General features: G+C 51.0%; 1 protein-coding gene across 1 annotated transcript in view; it reads right to left on the minus strand.

Annotated features, from left to right (window-relative positions):
- LOC148481393 (carboxyl-terminal PDZ ligand of neuronal nitric oxide synthase protein-like) overlaps positions 1-17,866 on the minus strand; it is a 121,714-nt gene that overhangs the window by 11,656 nt on the left and 92,192 nt on the right. The window contains exons 5-9 of the mRNA XM_088453571.1: positions 17,423-17,531; positions 14,394-14,535; positions 13,734-13,894; positions 8,249-8,416; positions 80-245 (exon numbers count right to left, since the gene is read on the minus strand). Of these exons, the coding sequence (XP_088309697.1) occupies positions 80-245; positions 8,249-8,416; positions 13,734-13,894; positions 14,394-14,535; positions 17,423-17,531 (746 nt within the window). The remainder of the gene's footprint in view (positions 1-79; positions 246-8,248; positions 8,417-13,733; positions 13,895-14,393; positions 14,536-17,422; positions 17,532-17,866) is intronic.

Genomic DNA, 17,866 nt, shown 5'->3' on the forward strand with positions numbered 1-17,866 from the left:
AACACTGTAGGCCATCACGTATGTGCAATGTGTCTTCAGGGTGAGATACTTTATAATTAATCCACTCGCTAACGCTCACCGCAGTGGTTATTGTCCGATCGGACTTCCAGCTCCTTCAGCTGTTTCACCAGTTGTGCGATGTGCTGTAGTAAGTCGCGGTTGGTTAGTAGTAGCTGTCTGACCCGGGACTGGGACTCAATGCGGGCCGCGGTCTCCGCTGACAGCTGGTCCTTCAGCAGCTGCACCTGATAATCCACAAACAACAACAATTACACAACAAACTCGCTGATCGCATTCGGTTCTACGCCAAACCGTCCAAAGTATTTCCCACAATGACGCAAAAGCTGGAGATTAAAACGTTCTACTGTAGAACAGCGCAACCAAACCTTTTCTTTTCAGGGATCACTCGTCTTTGTCCATACAAACCAATGGTTAAGAAGATGAAATGTTTTTTTTTTCTTTTTAATTATTATTTTCAGCACATTCTTTCGAGATGTTCATGATCATTATACGGGTCATTAAACCAATGCCAGCAATGTCACTTGTTACAACACAGATTAGACAGGTTCTTATTAGAAATATATAAACAAGTAAAAACAATAAAAATCCGTTTATTTAGAAGCGCCACCTGGTGGCAGGATATTTACATCACATGCACAAACTTTCCCAGTTACAGTCCTAATGTCAAAGCCCCAATAGGTAGCGAAACACGGTAGAGGATTTGCTGCTGCGCTGACTGATATTTGAACCATTCCTGGTGCCTCCTCTTCACTACAGGACTAAGGAGGTATGCGGGTGACACCACTTCAATACAGCCACGGACAACCGAGCCGTGTGGAGATAGCGCAGTGTGCCCTGGACCCCTTGAGTGAGCACAGCAGGAGTCGTTCCTCTCACGTACGTCATCTAAAAAGGAGCGACAGAGCCGCAGGGGCAGCTCTCGGTGAGCACAGTGGAAACAGTACATAGTAACAAATGCCGGCGCCGGCTAGTACACTAGTTTGTGGGTGTCCTGCGCTCTGGATTTGAACCCTAGTCTGTTAGGGACCTACCCTACAGAGGTTACCCGGATGTGGTGGGTAGGACCATAACCTTGGCCAAGATTATGGCAAAAAGCTCTATTTACTGCAAAAATGTATTTATTTATATATAATCAGTTAATTTGGAGTTGTGCACTTGTATTTCTTGTAGACTCTCAGTGACTGCTGCGCTGCGCCCACTGCTGAAGCCGGGCTCCATCTTCCGGCTCCCCTGCAGTGGGTGATTCAGGTGAGAGATATTTTTTACGTGTGTGTGTCTTTGGCACTGCTGGGACACACACGCACTACTGGGGGAACTGCATCGGGGGGACCGCTAATGCCAGCACTGAATAGGGGGGGGGCTACTACTGGGGACATTATATAAGGGGCACTGCATAAAGGGGGGACCACTACTGGGGCACTGTATAAGGGGCAGAGCACGAGGGGATCACTACTGGGGGGGACTGTATAAGGGGCACTGCTGGTGGCTTTCATAAGGGGGACCACTACTGGAGGCACTGTATAAAAGGGCACTAATGGGGGACTGCATAAGGGGGACCACTACTGGGGGCACTGTATAAAAGGGCACTAATGGGGGACTGCATAAGGGGGACTACTACTGGGGGCACTGTAGAAAAGGGCACTACTGGGTGCCTTCATAAGGGGGACCACTACTGGAGGCACTGTATAAAAGGGCACTAATGGGGGACTGCATAAGGGGGACCACTACTGGAGGCACTGTATAAAAGGGCACTAATGGGGGACTGCATAAGGGGGACCACTACTGGGGGCACTGTAGAAAAGGGCACTACTGGGTGCCTTCATAAGGGGGACCACTACTTGAGGCACTGTATAAAAGGGCACTAATGGGGGACTGAATAAGGGGGACAACTACTGGTGGCACTGTATAAAAGGGCACTAATGGGTGCCTTCATAAGGGAGACCACTACTGGGGGCACTGTATAAGAGGAACCACTACTGGGGGCCTGCAAAGGGGGGCACAGTATAAGGGCGGACTACTGGGGGCACTGTATAAAGGGCTCTGCTCCTGGGGACATTGCATAAGGAGGGGCACTACCACAGTGGACATTGCAAGAGGGGCACTACTACTCGGGGCATTAAGGTGCTTATGTAATGGAAAGGAATGTTCCCAGAGTGACGATAAAGGGGTGTGTGTCATGTTGTCACGCCCCTTGTGGCATGTGACCACTCCCACTTTTTGGCATGCACACATAGAGAGGGGGGGGTGTACATTTTTAACTTTGACCTGGGTTCCGTATACCCTAGTTACACCACTGGCTTAATATATGATGACAGCACTCACCTGTGCTACAGTAATCCCTGCTCCATGTCACTGGGCGAGGACAGCACTCACCTGTGCTACAGTAATCCCTGCTCCATGTCACTGGGCGAGGACAGCACTCACCTGTGCTACAGTCACCCCTGCTCCATGTCACTGGGCAATGACAGCACTCACCTGTGCTACAGTCACCCCTGCTCCATGTCAGCACTCACCTGTGTTACAGTCACCCCTGCTCCATGTCACTGGGCCATGACAGCACTCACCTGTGCTACAGTCACCCCTGCTCCATGTCACTGGGCCATGACAGCACTCACCTGTGCTACAGTCACCCCTGCTCCATGTCACTGGGCCATGACAGCACTCATCTGTGCTACAGTCACCCCTGCACCATGTCACTGGGCCATGACAGCACTCACCTGTGCTACAGTCACCCCTGCTCAATGTCACTGGGCCATGACAGCACTCACCTGTGCTACAGTCACCCCTGCTCCATGTCACTAGGCGAGGACAGCACTCACCTGTGCTACAGTCACCCCTGCTCCATGTCACTAGGCGAGGACAGCACTCACCTGTGCTACAGTCACCCCTGCTCCATGTCACTGGGCCATGACAGCACTCACCTGTGCTACAGTCACCCCTGCTCCATATCACTGGGCAATGACAGCACTCACCTGTGCTACAGTCACCCCTGCTCCATGTCACTGGGAAATTACAGTACTCATCTGTGCTACAGTCACCCCTGCTCCATGTCACTGGGAAATGACAGCACTCACCTGTGCAACAGTTACCCCTGCTCCATGTCACTGGGCCATGACAGCACTCACCTGTGCTATAGTCACCCCTGCTCCATGTCACTAGGCGAGGACAGCACTCACCTGTGCTACAGTCACCCCTGCTCCATGTCACTGGGCAATGACGGCACTCACCTGTGCTACAGTCACCCCTGCTCCATGTCACTGGGCCATGACAGCACTCACCTGTGCTACAGTCACCCCTGCTCAATGTCACTGGGCCATGACAGCACTCACCTGTGCTACAGTCACCCCTGCTCCATGTCACTGGGCCATGACAGCACTCACCTATGCTACAGTTACCCCTGCTCCATGTCACTGGGCCATGACAGCACTCACCTGTGCTACAGTCACCCCTGCTCCATGTCACTGGGCCATGACAGCACTCACCTGTGCTACAGTCACCCCTGCTCCATGTCACTGAGCCATGACAGCACTCACCTGTGCTACAGTCACCCCTGCTCCATGTCACTGAGCCATGACAGCACTCACCTGTGCTACAGTCACCCCTGCTCCATGTCACTGGGCGAGGACAGCACTCACCTGTGCTACAGTCACCCCTGCTCCATGTCACTGGGCAATGACAGCACTCACCTGTGCTACAGTCACCCCTGCTCCATGTCACTGAGCCATGACAGCACTCACCTGTGCTACAGTCACCCCTGCTCCATGTCACTGGGCGAGGACAGCACTCACCTGTGCTACAGTCACCCCTGCTCCATGTCACTGGGCAATGCCAGCACTCACCTGTGCTACAGTCACCCCTGCTCCATGTCAGCACTCACCTGTGTTACAGTCCCTGCTCCATGTCACTGGGCAATGACAGCACTCACCTGTGCTACAGTCACCCTTGCTCCATGTCACTGGGCCATGACAGCACTCACCTGTGCTACAGTCACCCCTGCTCCATGTCACTGGGCCATGACAGCACTCACCTGTGCTACAGTCACCCCTGCTCCATGTCACTGGGCCATGACAGCACTCACCTGTGCTACAGTCACCCCTGCTCCATGTCACTGGGCCATGACAGCACTCACCTGTGCTACAGTCACCCCTGCTCCATGTCACTGGGCAATGACAGCACTCACCTGTGCTACAGTCACCCCTGCTCCATGTCACTGGGAAATTACAGTACTCATCTGTGCTACAGTCACCCCTGCTCCATGTCACTGGGAAATGACAGCACTCACCTGTGCAACAGTTACCCCTGCTCCATGTCACTGGGCCATGACAGCACTCACCTGTGCTATAGTCACCCCTGCTCCATGTCACTAGGCGAGGACAGCACTCACCTGTGCTACAGTCACCCCTGCTCCATGTCACTGGGCAATGATGGCACTCACCTGTGCTACAGTCACCCCTGCTCCATGTCACTGGGCCATGACAGCACTCACCTGTGCTACAGTCACCCCTGCTCAATGTCACTGGGCCATGACAGCACTCACCTGTGCTACAGTCACCCCTGCTCCATGTCACTGGGCCATGACAGCACTCACCTGTGCTACAGTCACCCCTGCTCCATGTCACTGGGCCATGACAGCACTCACCTGTGCTACAGTCACCCCTGCTCCATGTCACTGGGCCATGACAGCACTCACCTGTGCTACAGTCACCCCTGCTCCATGTCACTGGGCCATGACAGCACTCACCTGTGCTACAGTCACCCCTGCTCCATGTCACTGGGCAATGACAGCACTCACCTGTGCTACAGTCACCCCTGCTCCATGTCACTGAGCCATGACAGCACTCACCTGTGCTACAGTCACCCCTGCTCCATGTCACTGGGCGAGGACAGCACTCACCTGTGCTACAGTCACCCCTGCTCCATGTCACTGGGCAATTACAGCACTCACCTGTGCTACAGTCACCCCTGCTCCATGTCAGCACTCACCTGTGTTACAGTCACCCCTGCTCCATGTCACTGGGCAATGACAGCACTCACCTGTGCTACAGTCACCCCTGCTCCATGTCACTGGGCCATGACAGCACTCACCTGTGCTACAGTCACCCCTGCTCCATGTCACTAGGCCATGACAGCACTCACCTGTGCTACAGTCACCCCTGCTCCATGTCACTGGGCCATGACAGCACTCACCTGTGCTAGTCACCCCTGCTCCATGTCACTGAGCCATGACAGCACTCACCTGTGCTACAGTCACCCCTGCTCCATGTCACTGAGCCATGACAGCACTCACCTGTGCTACAGTCACCCCTGCTCCATGTCACTGGGCCATGACAGCACTCACCTGTGCTAGTCACCCCTGCTCCATGTCACTGAGCCATGACAGCACTCACCTGTGCTACAGTCACCCCTGCTCCATGTCACTGAGCCATGACAGCACTCACCTGTGCTACAGTCACCCCTGATCCATGTCACTGGGCAATGACAGCACTCACCTGTGCTACAGTCACCCCTGCTCCATGTCACTGGGCAATGACAGCACTCACCTGTGCTACAGTCACCCCTGCTCCATGTCAGCACTCACCTGTGTTACAGTCCCTGCTCCATGTCACTGGGCCATGACAGCACTCACCTGTGCTACAGTCACCCCTGCTCCATGTCACTGGGCCATGACAGCACTCACCTGTGCTACAGTCACCCCTGCTCCATGTCACTGGGCCATGACAGCACTCACCTGTGCTACAGTCACCCCTGCTCCATGTCACTGGGCCATGACAGCACTCACCTGTGCTACAGTCACCCCTGCTCCATGTCACTGGGAAATTACAGTACTCATCTGTGCTACAGTCACCCCTGCTCCATGTCACTGGGAAATGACAGCACTCACCTGTGCTATAGTCACCCCTGCTCCATGTCACTAGGCGAGGACAGCACTCACCTGTGCTACAGTCACCCCTGCTCCATGTCACTGGGCAATGACAGTACTCACCTATGCTACAGTTACCCCTGCTCCATGTCACTGGGCCATGACAGCACTCACCTGTGCTACAGTCACCCCTGCTCCATGTCACTGAGCCATGACAGCACTCACCTGTGCTACAGTCACCCCTGCTCCATGTCACTGGGCCATGACAGCACTCACCTGTGCTACAGTCTTCTTCTTACTGTGTTACTGGGCAATGACATCACTCACCTGTGCTACAGTTACCCCTGCTCAATGTCACTGGGCCATGACAGCACTCACCTGTGCTACAGTCACCCCTGCTCCATGTCACTGGGCCATGACAGCACTCACCTGTGCTACAGTCACCCCTGCTCCATGTCACTGGGCCATGACAGCACTCACCTGTGCTACAGTCACCCCTGCTCCATGTCACTGGGCCATGACAGCACTCACCTGTGCTACAGTCACCCCTGCTCCATGTCACTGGGCCATGACAGCACTCACCTGTGCTACAGTCACCCCTGCTCCATGTCACTGGGCAATGACAGCACTCACCTGTGCTACAGTCACCCCTGCTCCATGTCACTGGGCCATGACAGCACTCACCTGTGCTACAGTCACCCCTGCTCCATGTCACTGGGCCATGACAGCACTCACCTGTGCTACAGTCACCCCTGCTCCATGTCACTGGGCCATGACAGCACTCACCTGTGCTACAGTCACCCCTGATCCATGTCACTGGGCAATGACAGCACTCACCTGTGCTACAGTCACCCCTGCTCCATGTCACTGGGCCATGACAGCACTCACCTGTGCTACAGTCTTCTTCTTACTGTGTTACTGGGCAATGACAGCACTCACCTGTGCTACAGTTACCCCTGCTCAATGTCACTGGGCCATGACAGCACTCACCTGTGCTACAGTCACCCCTGCTCCATGTCACTGGGCAATGACAGCACTCACCTGTGCTACAGTCACCCCTGCTCCATGTCACTGAGCCATGACAGCACTCACCTGTGCTACAGTCACCCCTGCTCCATGTCACTGGGCCATGACAGCACTCACCTGTGCTACAGTCTTCTTCTTACTGTGTTACTGGGCAATGACATCACTCACCTGTGCTACAGTTACCCCTGCTCAATGTCACTGGGCCATGACAGCACTCACCTGTGCTACAGTCACCCCTGCTCCATGTCACTGGGCCATGACAGCACTCACCTGTGCTACAGTTACCCCTGCTCAATGTCACTGGGCCATGACAGCACTCACCTGTGCTACAGTCACCCCTGCTCCATGTCACTGGGCCATGACAGCACTCACCTGTGCTACAGTCACCCCTGCTCCATGTCACTGGGCAATGATAGCACTCACCTGTGCTACAGTCTTCTTCTTACTGTGTTACTGGGCAATGACATCACTCACCTGTGCTACAGTTACCCCTGCTCAATGTCACTGGGCCATGACAGCACTCACCTGTGCTACAGTCACCCCTGCTCCATGTCACTGGGCCATGACAGCACTCACCTGTGCTACAGTCACCCCGGCTCCATGTCACTGGGCCATGACAGCACTCACCTGTGCTACAGTCACCCCTGCTCCATGTCACTGGGCCATGACAGCACTCACCTGTGCTACAGTCACCCCTGCTCCATGTCACTGGGCCATGACAGCACTCACCTGTGCTACAGTCACCCCTGCTCCATGTCACTGAGCCATGACAGCACTCACCTGTGCTACAGTCACCCCTGCTCCATGTCACTGGGCCATGACAGCACTCACCTGTGCTACTGTCACCCCTGCTCCATGTCACTGGGCCATGACAGCACTCACCTGTGCTACAGTCACCCCTGCTCCATGTCACTGGGCCATGACAGCACTCACCTGTGCTACAGTCACCCCTGCTCCATGTCACTGGGCCATGACAGCACTCACCTGTGCTACAGTCACCCCTGCTCCATGTCACTGGGCCATGACAGCACTCACCTGTGCTACAGTCACCCCTGCTCCATGTCACTGGGCCATGACAGCACTCACCTGTGCTACAGTCACCCCTGCTCCATGTCACTGAGCCATGACAGCACTCACCTGTGCTACAGTCACCCCTGCTCCATGTCACTGGGCCATGACAGCACTCACCTGTGCTACTGTCACCCCTGCTCCATGTCACTGGGCCATGACAGCACTCACCTGTGCTACAGTCACCCCTGCTCCATGTCACTGGGCCATGACAGCACTCACCTGTGCTACAGTCACCCCTGCTCCATGTCACTGGGCCATGACAGCACTCACCTGTGCTACTGCCACCTGCGTCTGTTGCTGCTGCTGCAGAAGCTGATGTTGGAGGAGCTGGAGCCGGTGCTGGGAGGCCAGAGGTGTCAGGGCAGAGATGGAGCTGCTGCTGCTGGGAGTACACAGTTTCCTTGATATCGTGGAGTACGCGGAGCAGTTTTCTATGTCCTGAGGAAGAGACAGAGCTGAGTGAGTATATATATATATATATGTGTGTGTGTCTGTGTGTGTATAGTTTATCATCAATTAATAAAATGCAAAGTGAATGAACAGAAGGGAAATCTAAATCATATCAATATTTGCCTTCAAAACAGCATGAACCACTCGCACGTGACGAGACAGAGGGATCTGAGCGAGCTACATCCACAGAAGATCTGGGGTTAGTTCTCCAAGATGTTAGTAACAACCTCCCTACCGAGTTCCTTCAAACACTCTGTGCAAGTGTACCTAGAAGAAATGATGCTGTTGTGAAGGCAAAGGGTGGTCACACCAAATACTGATTTGATTTAGATTTCTCTTATGTTCATTCACTTTGCATTTTGTTAATTGATGAAAATAAACTAATAACACTTCTATTTTGTAAAGCATTCTTACCTAGCAGCATTTTTTCCACAACTGCCTAACACTTTTGAACAGTACTGTATATATATTACACACACACACACTGCATCTGGAAAGTATTCACAGCGCTTCACTTGTTCCACATTTTGTTATGTTGCAGCCTTATTCCAAAATAGAATAAATACATTTTTGTCCTCAAAATTCTACACACAATAATACCCCATAGTGACAACTTGTAAAAAGTTTTTTTGAGATTTTTGCGAATTTAATAAAAAATAAAAAAAAACACTAAGTAATCACATGTACATAAGTATTCACGGCCTTTGCCATGAAGCTCAAAATTGAGCTCAGGTGCATCCTGTTTCCACTGATCATCCTTGAGATGTTCATACAGCTTTATTGGAGTCTACCTGTGGTAAATTCACTTGATTGGACATGATTTTGAAAGGCATACACCTGTCTATATAAAGTCCCACACTTGACAGTGCATGTCAGCGCACAAACCAAGCATGAAGTCCAAGGAATTGTCTGTAGACCTCAGAGACAGGATTGTCTCCAGGCACAAATCTGGGGAAGGGTACAGAAACATATCTGCTGCTTTGAAGGTCCCAATGAGAACAGTGGCCTCCATCATCCATAAACGGAAGAAGTTCAGAACCACCAGGACTCTTCCTAGAGTTGGCCGGCCGTCTAAACTCAGAGATCAGGGGGAGAAGGGCCCTAGTCAGGGAGGTGACCAAGAACCAGATAGTCACTCTGTCAGATCTACAGCATTCCTCTCTGGAGAGAGGAGAACCTTCCAGAAGGACAACCATCTCTGCAGCAATCCACCAATCAGGCCTGTATGGTAGAGTGGCCAGACGGAAGCCACTCCTTAGTAAAAAGCACATGGCAGCCCGTCTGGAGTTTGCCAAAATGCACCTGAAGGACTCTCAGACCATGATGAGACAAAGATTGAACTCTTTGGCATGAATGCCAAGCGTTATGTTTAGAGGAAACCAGACACTGCTCATCACCAGGCCAATACCATCCCTACAGTGAAGCATGGTGGTGGCAGCATCATGCTGTGGGGATGTTTTCCAGCGGCAGGAACTGGGAGACTAGTCAGGATAGAGGGAAAGATGAATGCAGCAATGTACAGAGACATCCTGGATGAAAACCTGCTCCAGAGCGCTCTTGACTTTAGACTGGGGCGACGGTTCAGCTTTCAGCAGGACAACGACCCTAAGTACGCAGCCAAGATATCAAAGTAGTGGCTTCAGGACAACTCTGTGAATGTCCTTGAGTGGCCCAGCCAGAGCCCAGACTTGAATCCGATTGAACATCTCTGGAGAGATCTGAAAATGGCTGTGCACCGACGCTTCCCATCCAACCTGATGGAGCTTGAGAGGTGCTGCAAAGAGGAATGGGCGAAACTGCCCAAAGATAGGTGTGCCAAGCTTATGGCATCATATTCAAAAAGACTTGAGGCTGTAATTGCTGCCAAAGGTGCATCAACAAAGTATTCAGCAAAGGCTGTGAATACTTATGCACACGTGATTTCTTCGTTTTTTTTTTTATTAAATTTGCAAAAACACTTTTTACACGTTGTCATTATGGGGTATTGTGTGTGCATTTTGAGGACAAAAATTTATTTATTCCATTTTGGAATAAGACTGTAACATAACAAAATGTGGAAAAAGTGAAGCGCTGTGAATACTTTCCGGACGCACTATATATACACCTATACCTCTTACCGTCCGCGCCCATTGTGCTGGGAATACATTTTGTTTTGGTTATTGCTCAGCTTTTAACTTGATGGATGGAGATGTAACAAAGTGCAGGTTACTTCTAGGAATTTCCACTGTAAATTGATTTTGTGACAATCGGTTCAGTCGCTTTTGTGCTAACTTGGAACACACACACACAAAACATTCTTAGAATATTAGTATAGATACATGATGGCTGCTTATCTCCCGGCTCTCGCGTCAGGTTTGCTGTAAAACAATTAGAATGACCCCACCCTGATGACTTTAGGCTAACGTTGTGCTGGAGCGATCAGTAGGAACAGAACAAAGCTGGTGGCAATGCAGAACACCACCAGTCCTGTATACAGAGTCCCAAAGGAAACAATGTCAGAGAAATGGGCTTAGGTCATTTACTGAACCCCCATCCCCAACAAACAAAGCATTAGACCCTGTTACATACACAGTGCACATTCATGATTGCATTGTGTCCGCCATGCAGTGAGTGAAATTCCCCACTAGATGGCTCCACCACACAATGAATTTAATGGTCGTCTGCAGATTCAATGATCACCGAGCGGCCAATACAAGACCCTTAATAAAAGACAGCTCCCAAATTACGACGACTTCACACTTAATATACAAGGCAATTCATCCAGGGTTTAATTGGCCATCCAGGGTTTTATTGGCCGGGAAATGTCTTCCAAATAAAATGGTTTTTCATCCGGATTATGGCTCAGATTGGCACTTTTGTAGCTAGCGCGTTGAGTCGCCCCGACTCCCGTGAGACCCGTTTCTGTGCCATGCGACATTTAAAAATGTGCCGCGACAGGAGGCGTGCTTGTCAAAAGGTAACCCGCAACGATCCTGCAAAGTGCTGCCTCAAAACTGGATTATGAATGTATACCACGAGCAGCGTTTAAAGACAACAAAAAAAAAAAGGGCCTTGAACCCGAATACTTCGGTGACTGCGCAGTAGGGTTCCTGATTTTGTTGGCTTGGAGGAGGGCGAGATTAGTGTTAGCTGGGTGTCAGAAACCCAGCATAGGCATGTTAGACAGACAATAGGTAGACAGGGACTAAATGTCGATATGTAGGAAGGTCAACAGGTACAAATCATTGACAGTGTCAAAATGTCGACATGAAAATGGTCAACAAAAAATGGTCAACATGATTTTTTTTAGCCATAACCTTCACCCTAACCCTCCCGTTGGTGCCTAACCCTAAACAAACAAAAAAAGCATGCATCGACCATTTTTGTGTCACATGTCGACCCTTTGTCTCTGTCGACCTATTGGTTGTCCAACATCTGGTGTCTATCTAGACATTGTCTATCTAATCACTGACTATCTACAGTCCGGAACCCTGGAACGAGGCCATATAATACAGAGAAGCAATATCCAGACACATCGCGGGTGGTGATGGATACGATGGGCGCACTGTGGGCCTGATTCAGAGCCGGACGCTCTGACCAGAGTGCTCGCTCTGAATCAGGGCCCTCCTACCTAAAAATGGAGCGGCCTCCTGTGACCACCCACAGCTATAGCGAGCGGCCAAAAAGATGGTCGCGATGGTCAAGACCGTCACGACCATCGGGCTTGCGACGAGACCCTGCGATAGGGTCTCGGTGACCGCAAGCCCTGGACTGATTTTGGCTCTATCAGAGCCAAAATCACTCCCACTGACATCACTAGCGATGTCAGTGGGGCCGGACCCAGATGGTAGGCGTTCCCATGGGAACGCCTCCGTATGGCAGCCACGCCCCCGGCATGCCCACCAAAGGGGGCGTGCTGTCAGTCACCATCGACAGCACACCCCCTTTGGTGCGAGACCCGGAGCGACAGCTTGGCTGTCGCTGTCCGGGTCTCACGCATGCGCACGGCGGAGCTCCCTCCGTCGTGCGCATGCGCATTGGGGTAACATCGACCCGCTCGCGAGCAGGTCTGAATGACCCCCTGTGATCATTTTAGAACATGGTGGCAGCACTGTGAGAGACTATGTCATGCGCACTGCGGACATTTAGGCCCTGGCCCCTTTGGAGTATGGATAGGAGAGGACACTGCGGCAGGAAGACGGCGGTGGGGCGGGAGTTGCACGTGAATGTGCAGAGCTCCCATAGGAAGGAACGCTGTGGGCCCTGGTGGTCCGGATGTGACAGGTGGGTGGAGATGATACATAATATCTGTACCGGCGAGGTGACCATTTGCGAGACGTTGGACTGGGGAGTGGTCGGAAATGATGCAAAGGAAAAACAGGGGGGTCGCCTACAGCGCTGCGCCAATGAGCAGGAGCCATAGCAAGGTATCCGAGCATACTGGGATGATGGGCTGCGGTCTTATCAGGCACTGGGGACCAGGCAACGCCAGGCTCTGCTGGCTGAATGCACCTCTCCAATGCGGGCATGGTCAGTCTGATCAGTCAGGCCAGGGAAGCAGCAGAGAGGGCACAGGAACCATGTAAGGTGCGAAACGTCCCCTTATTGGACTGTACGGTTATTGTGTGTGTGTGAGGACGCTGGATCCAGACGGTCCTACAGGACTTTCCCGTCCCAGTGTATGAGCTATTACACCATGGGTTTGATCACCACCGGGACATTAGGTCAGGGGGTCGGTATGGTTTGGTTCGGCATAGGTGACCTAGGTGTTGGTTAGGGGCATGGTTTCCTGGGACACTTGGTTTTGCCTTGTATCCCATTTATGTTATGTGGCCATAAGGTCACTGGTGCCTATTGGTATGAGTGCTATTTATTGTGTATTGGGAACAGAGGGAGAGATATCTTCTCGGTCATTTATCACGATCTAGAACATCGGCCGTCCGCGTCAGACCCTGAGCCAATGGCGACGTCAACGCCCATTGAGGTGCAGTATGATATAAAACGCGAGTGACGAAAGATTGACTGACGCGTTTTGCAGGTTTTCTGTTCTTAAAAAAGAGCCGTCTTATCTTTAGCTTTGGACAACATCATCGGCGGATTTGATACTTAACTAGATCACGTTTACATTTGAATTTATAGAAATAAGCCGCTAACCCTACGCCACAAAACAAAATCCTGTAATTAGCATAATAAGGGCCACCTACCACCTACCTGTCCATCACACAGTTATTTTAGGAGGGTCTTCTCAATGACAGAACATTTATTTAGGACTGCTTTTTGGACCCCCACTCCCTGTGTCCTCAGCACGAGCGCTATGTCCTCTTACCCGGCCAATCTGATCTTTCAGGGCCTTCGCGCATCTCACAATCCCCAGGTCAGGAGCAGAAGTGGCGCGCTCGCAGATCCGCTTATCACGGAGAACCACTCTCTTCCCATCGCCGGCAGCGTCTTCAGTATCTTTATTCTCGGCGACTGTCAGCTGCCACCCTAACGAAGGAGAAAGTGAGATCTTAGTTCAACGCCTCTGTGCCCTGAATACTAATGTGCCTGTTGCTTAATTTGCATGTCATTTGCATAGACAAGTTGTCTGGAGAAGGTATAAAGCACCTCGCCGTATATCACGCGACCTGCCGAAAAATATCTGCGCCCATGGCAACCCTGGGCCCTGAGCCGCACTTAACTCCGTCCCTGCCAGCTGCAAGCGCCAGGCTCAAATGCCGCACGGAAGGCGGAATGAGCAATTACACAAGGACAAAGGGCATATTGTTCATTTGCATATAAATTTATGGATTACATGCATGGCTGGGGAATATTAACAGGACTAAAATAAAAGGGAATATCGCCATTTGTCGCCTGTCATTCCGTTTGGTCCACAGTCACTGCGGATGTGATTCTCATTTAGATCATTATATCTGCGCACAAAAGGACTCGCAGCTGTTTCACCAGCTGAACGCGCATCGTCTAAGCCGCCTCTGTCTCCCTCTACCTTCTAAATTCTGCTCTTCCAGGGACTTGTCGCTGGCTCCATCCGCCTGGCCGTCCGCATTCTGCTGCGCGTGCTGCAGGCTCATTTTGTGGCACACTTCAAAGGCTTGTCCGACCGTCCGCACGATCTGCATGGCCTGGCTCTAGCAGGAGAGAGGATCATTATACACGTTACATCCAGACGCATCCCGCTGAACGCTGGAGGGTCATTACACCTTACATACGAGTTTTCTGCATACAGTATATAGTATATATACAAACAAAAGCCCTATTATGTGTAACATTTCCAGTAATAACCAGCAATTATTGGGGTGTGTAAAACAAGTCGCGTACTTGCAGGTTACTAATCAGGGCACCTAGACAGAATAAGCCAATGCAGGGCAGGGCAATGAGTGAGGGGACACGAGAGATTATAAATAGGGGACAGAATAAGGCAATGCAGGGCAGGGCAATGAGTGAGGGGACACGGGAGATTATAAATAGGGGACAGAATAAGCCAATGCAGGGCAGGGCAATGAGTGAGGGGACATGGGAGATTATAAATAGGGGACAGAATAAGCCAATGCAGGGCAGGGCAATGAGTGAGGGGACACGGGAGATTATAAATAGGGGACAGAATAAGGCAATGCAGGGCAGGGCAATGAGTGAGGGGACATGGGAGATTATAAATAGGGGACGGAATAGGGCGATGCACGGCAGAGCAATGAGTGAGGGGACACGGGAGATTATAAATAGGGGACAGAATAAGCCAATGCAGGGCAGGGCAATGAGTGAGGGGACACGGGAGATTATAAATAGGGGACAGAATAAGCCAATGCAGGGCAGGGCAATGAGTGAGGGGACATGGGAGATTATAAATAGGGGACGGAATAGGGCGATGCACGGCAGAGCAATGAGTGAGGGGACACGGGAGATTATAAATAGGGGACAGAATAAGCCAATGCAGGGCAGGGCAATGAGTGAGGGGACATGGGAGATTATAAATAGGGGACGGAATAGGGCGATGCAGGGCAGGGCAATGAGTGAGGGGACACGGGAGATTATAAATAGGGGACGGAATAGGGCGATGCACGGCAGAGCAATGAGTGAGGGGACACGGGAGATTATAAATAGGGGACAGAATAAGCCAATGCAGGGCAGGGCAATGAGTGAGGGGACATGGGAGATTATAAATAGGGGACAGAATAAGGCAATGCAGGGCAGGGCAATGAGTGAGGGGACACGGGAGATTATAAATAGGGGACAGAATAGGGCGATGCTCGGACACTCAGAGGCAGCTACATTCGGGACCCCATGAAGGTCATGATGTCACCTGAACGCTGTATACTGTGGGCTCAAGGTGAGGGAAAGGTGACGTCCTTGGTAACCATCCCATCACGTCCCCCGTTCTACACTGAGGCGATCCTTCATACTGAGAACCCTGAGCCGCCATCTTTAATGCTGCTCTCCACTATTCATCCCGGGCGGCACAGAATCATTTTACCACAAGGTCACAGGGGGTCTCAGGTTAGAGATACAGAGGCAGATTGGCCGTGAATTTTTTGTGGCAAATATTATCACAGCCACTGTAATCCAAAATCAGGTACAATGTGCGCTCCCGATTCTCGCGCTATTTTCTGCAAAAACCTTCCCAATTTATTTATTTTTTAAACAGGGAATCACCCTGTACGATAATAAGCTGGTGATTTAATATTGGATGCCAGCGGTCGGGATTCTGGTGCCGGGCCATGAACGGGGAAGGCTCCTCCCCCATCGCAAGGGGCGGGAAAATGCTGTTTTATTAGCAGTGGCTCCTCCCATCCCTATGAGAATGGGTTTTCTGTATTATTAGAATTTATATTCGTAGTCTTTATTTTAAAGACGCACAAAGGCCTCTTTATGTTTTTGTATTATTTTTTAATCAGGATCAGTGCGGTGTAAATTTACAGCTGGCCGGGGCCAGGTCTACAGGACGGATCAATAGCCGTATAATATCTACAGCGCACTTTGCCAACTCAGGGGAAGAGACAATGAAGGAGAAATAAAAAAATCGCCCTCTGGCGGTGATGCAGGAGCCTCATGTACCGGTCGCTAGAAGGTAAAACTTTGCACCTCAGCAAAACTATTTTACCTGTAGGAGGGGGGGGGTGTGCAAATCTATAAAGTGCGGACAGATTTGGAGTTGGGAGGGGGGAGTACTGGATATAGGAGGAGAGAGGGAGGATAATGCACTGATGAAATCCAGGGACATTGCCCCCTATCGAGCTGAACGTGCGCCCGTTTGCGCAGATTATCCTGCCTGATTTCACGCTCTGCAATCTCAGGGAAAAAAAAACAGCATGCAATCGTATGCATCAACACGTATGACCGGGAGAGGTGGGAGGAGCATTCACATGGTCACGCAAATGTGCGAATGTTCCCAAATGCACCTGCTAGACGGTGTATCTCCTGCAGATAACTAGACAGAAGTAGCCCCATATGCCGCTCACGCAAATTGCGTGCATCTTTTTTTTTTTTTTTTACGTGTGGAGATGAGTTTTTGTTTTGCAAAAACACTAAGGGGTCTATTTACTAAGCAGTGTTAGGAGACAGAGTGAAAAGTGATAAGGTGCCAGCCAATCAGCTCCCAGCCATCATTTTTCAAACACAGCCTGTGAGATGACAGTTGGGAGCTGATTGGCTGGTACCTTATCACTTTTCACTCTGTCTCCTAACACTGCTTAGTAAATAGACCCCTAAATTCACTCCCATTCTATTTCCAACCCTGCACTGATTATGTATTAGGGACCCAGTTATTAAAGGACATTTATAAAGAATGTTGTAGTCAAAGTGGGAGCAAAGATCTCAGCTCAGCTGCAATGTTTCGTTGGGCCCCCCGCCACTCCTGCGCCCCATTAGATTACATGGGGGTGGGGATCGTTCTACAGCTCTGTAGATGATCTCTGTAGCATATAGCTTTCTATGTAATCTGCAGCTCCCTGGGTCATCCCTGTTGTCTGCAGTAAGTGGTACGGGCAGTAGGGGGCAGCTGGTGGTCCGTGTTGCACTCACCTTCTTTTTTGACTTGAAGACATTGCACTTGAAGGTATTGCTCGCCCCATCCCGGGCGATATAACTGAATATCTTCAGGTCTTGAGAGTCGTGCGATACGTAAAATATTCTACAGGGGGGGGGGGGAAACAGTTTCAGTCTATTAGAATAATGATGGCCCAGTTATTATTCAGTTAGGGCAAAAAAAAACGAATGGACTTTCTGACATGAATATTCAACGCTGCTTGGAAGAGGGACGTGGAAATTAAACATTCATTATACCTCTTGGCCAGGCTACAAATAGAGAAAAGTGGAGGCAGGAGGGAAGGAGTCATACACTATTGTGTGCGATATTCCGCTGGCAGACGGTACCCAGCGAGACCAGCCTGCCAACCACTGCCTGAAAATATCCCATCAGAAATTTGTATTCCTCTCACACATAATAAGCAGATAGTATCTGGCCTC

Source organism: Taudactylus pleione, unplaced genomic scaffold (assembly GCF_031769625.1).
Source record: "Taudactylus pleione unplaced genomic scaffold, aTauple2 ptg000583l, whole genome shotgun sequence".
Classification (NCBI taxonomy): Eukaryota; Metazoa; Chordata; class Amphibia; order Anura; family Myobatrachidae; genus Taudactylus; species Taudactylus pleione.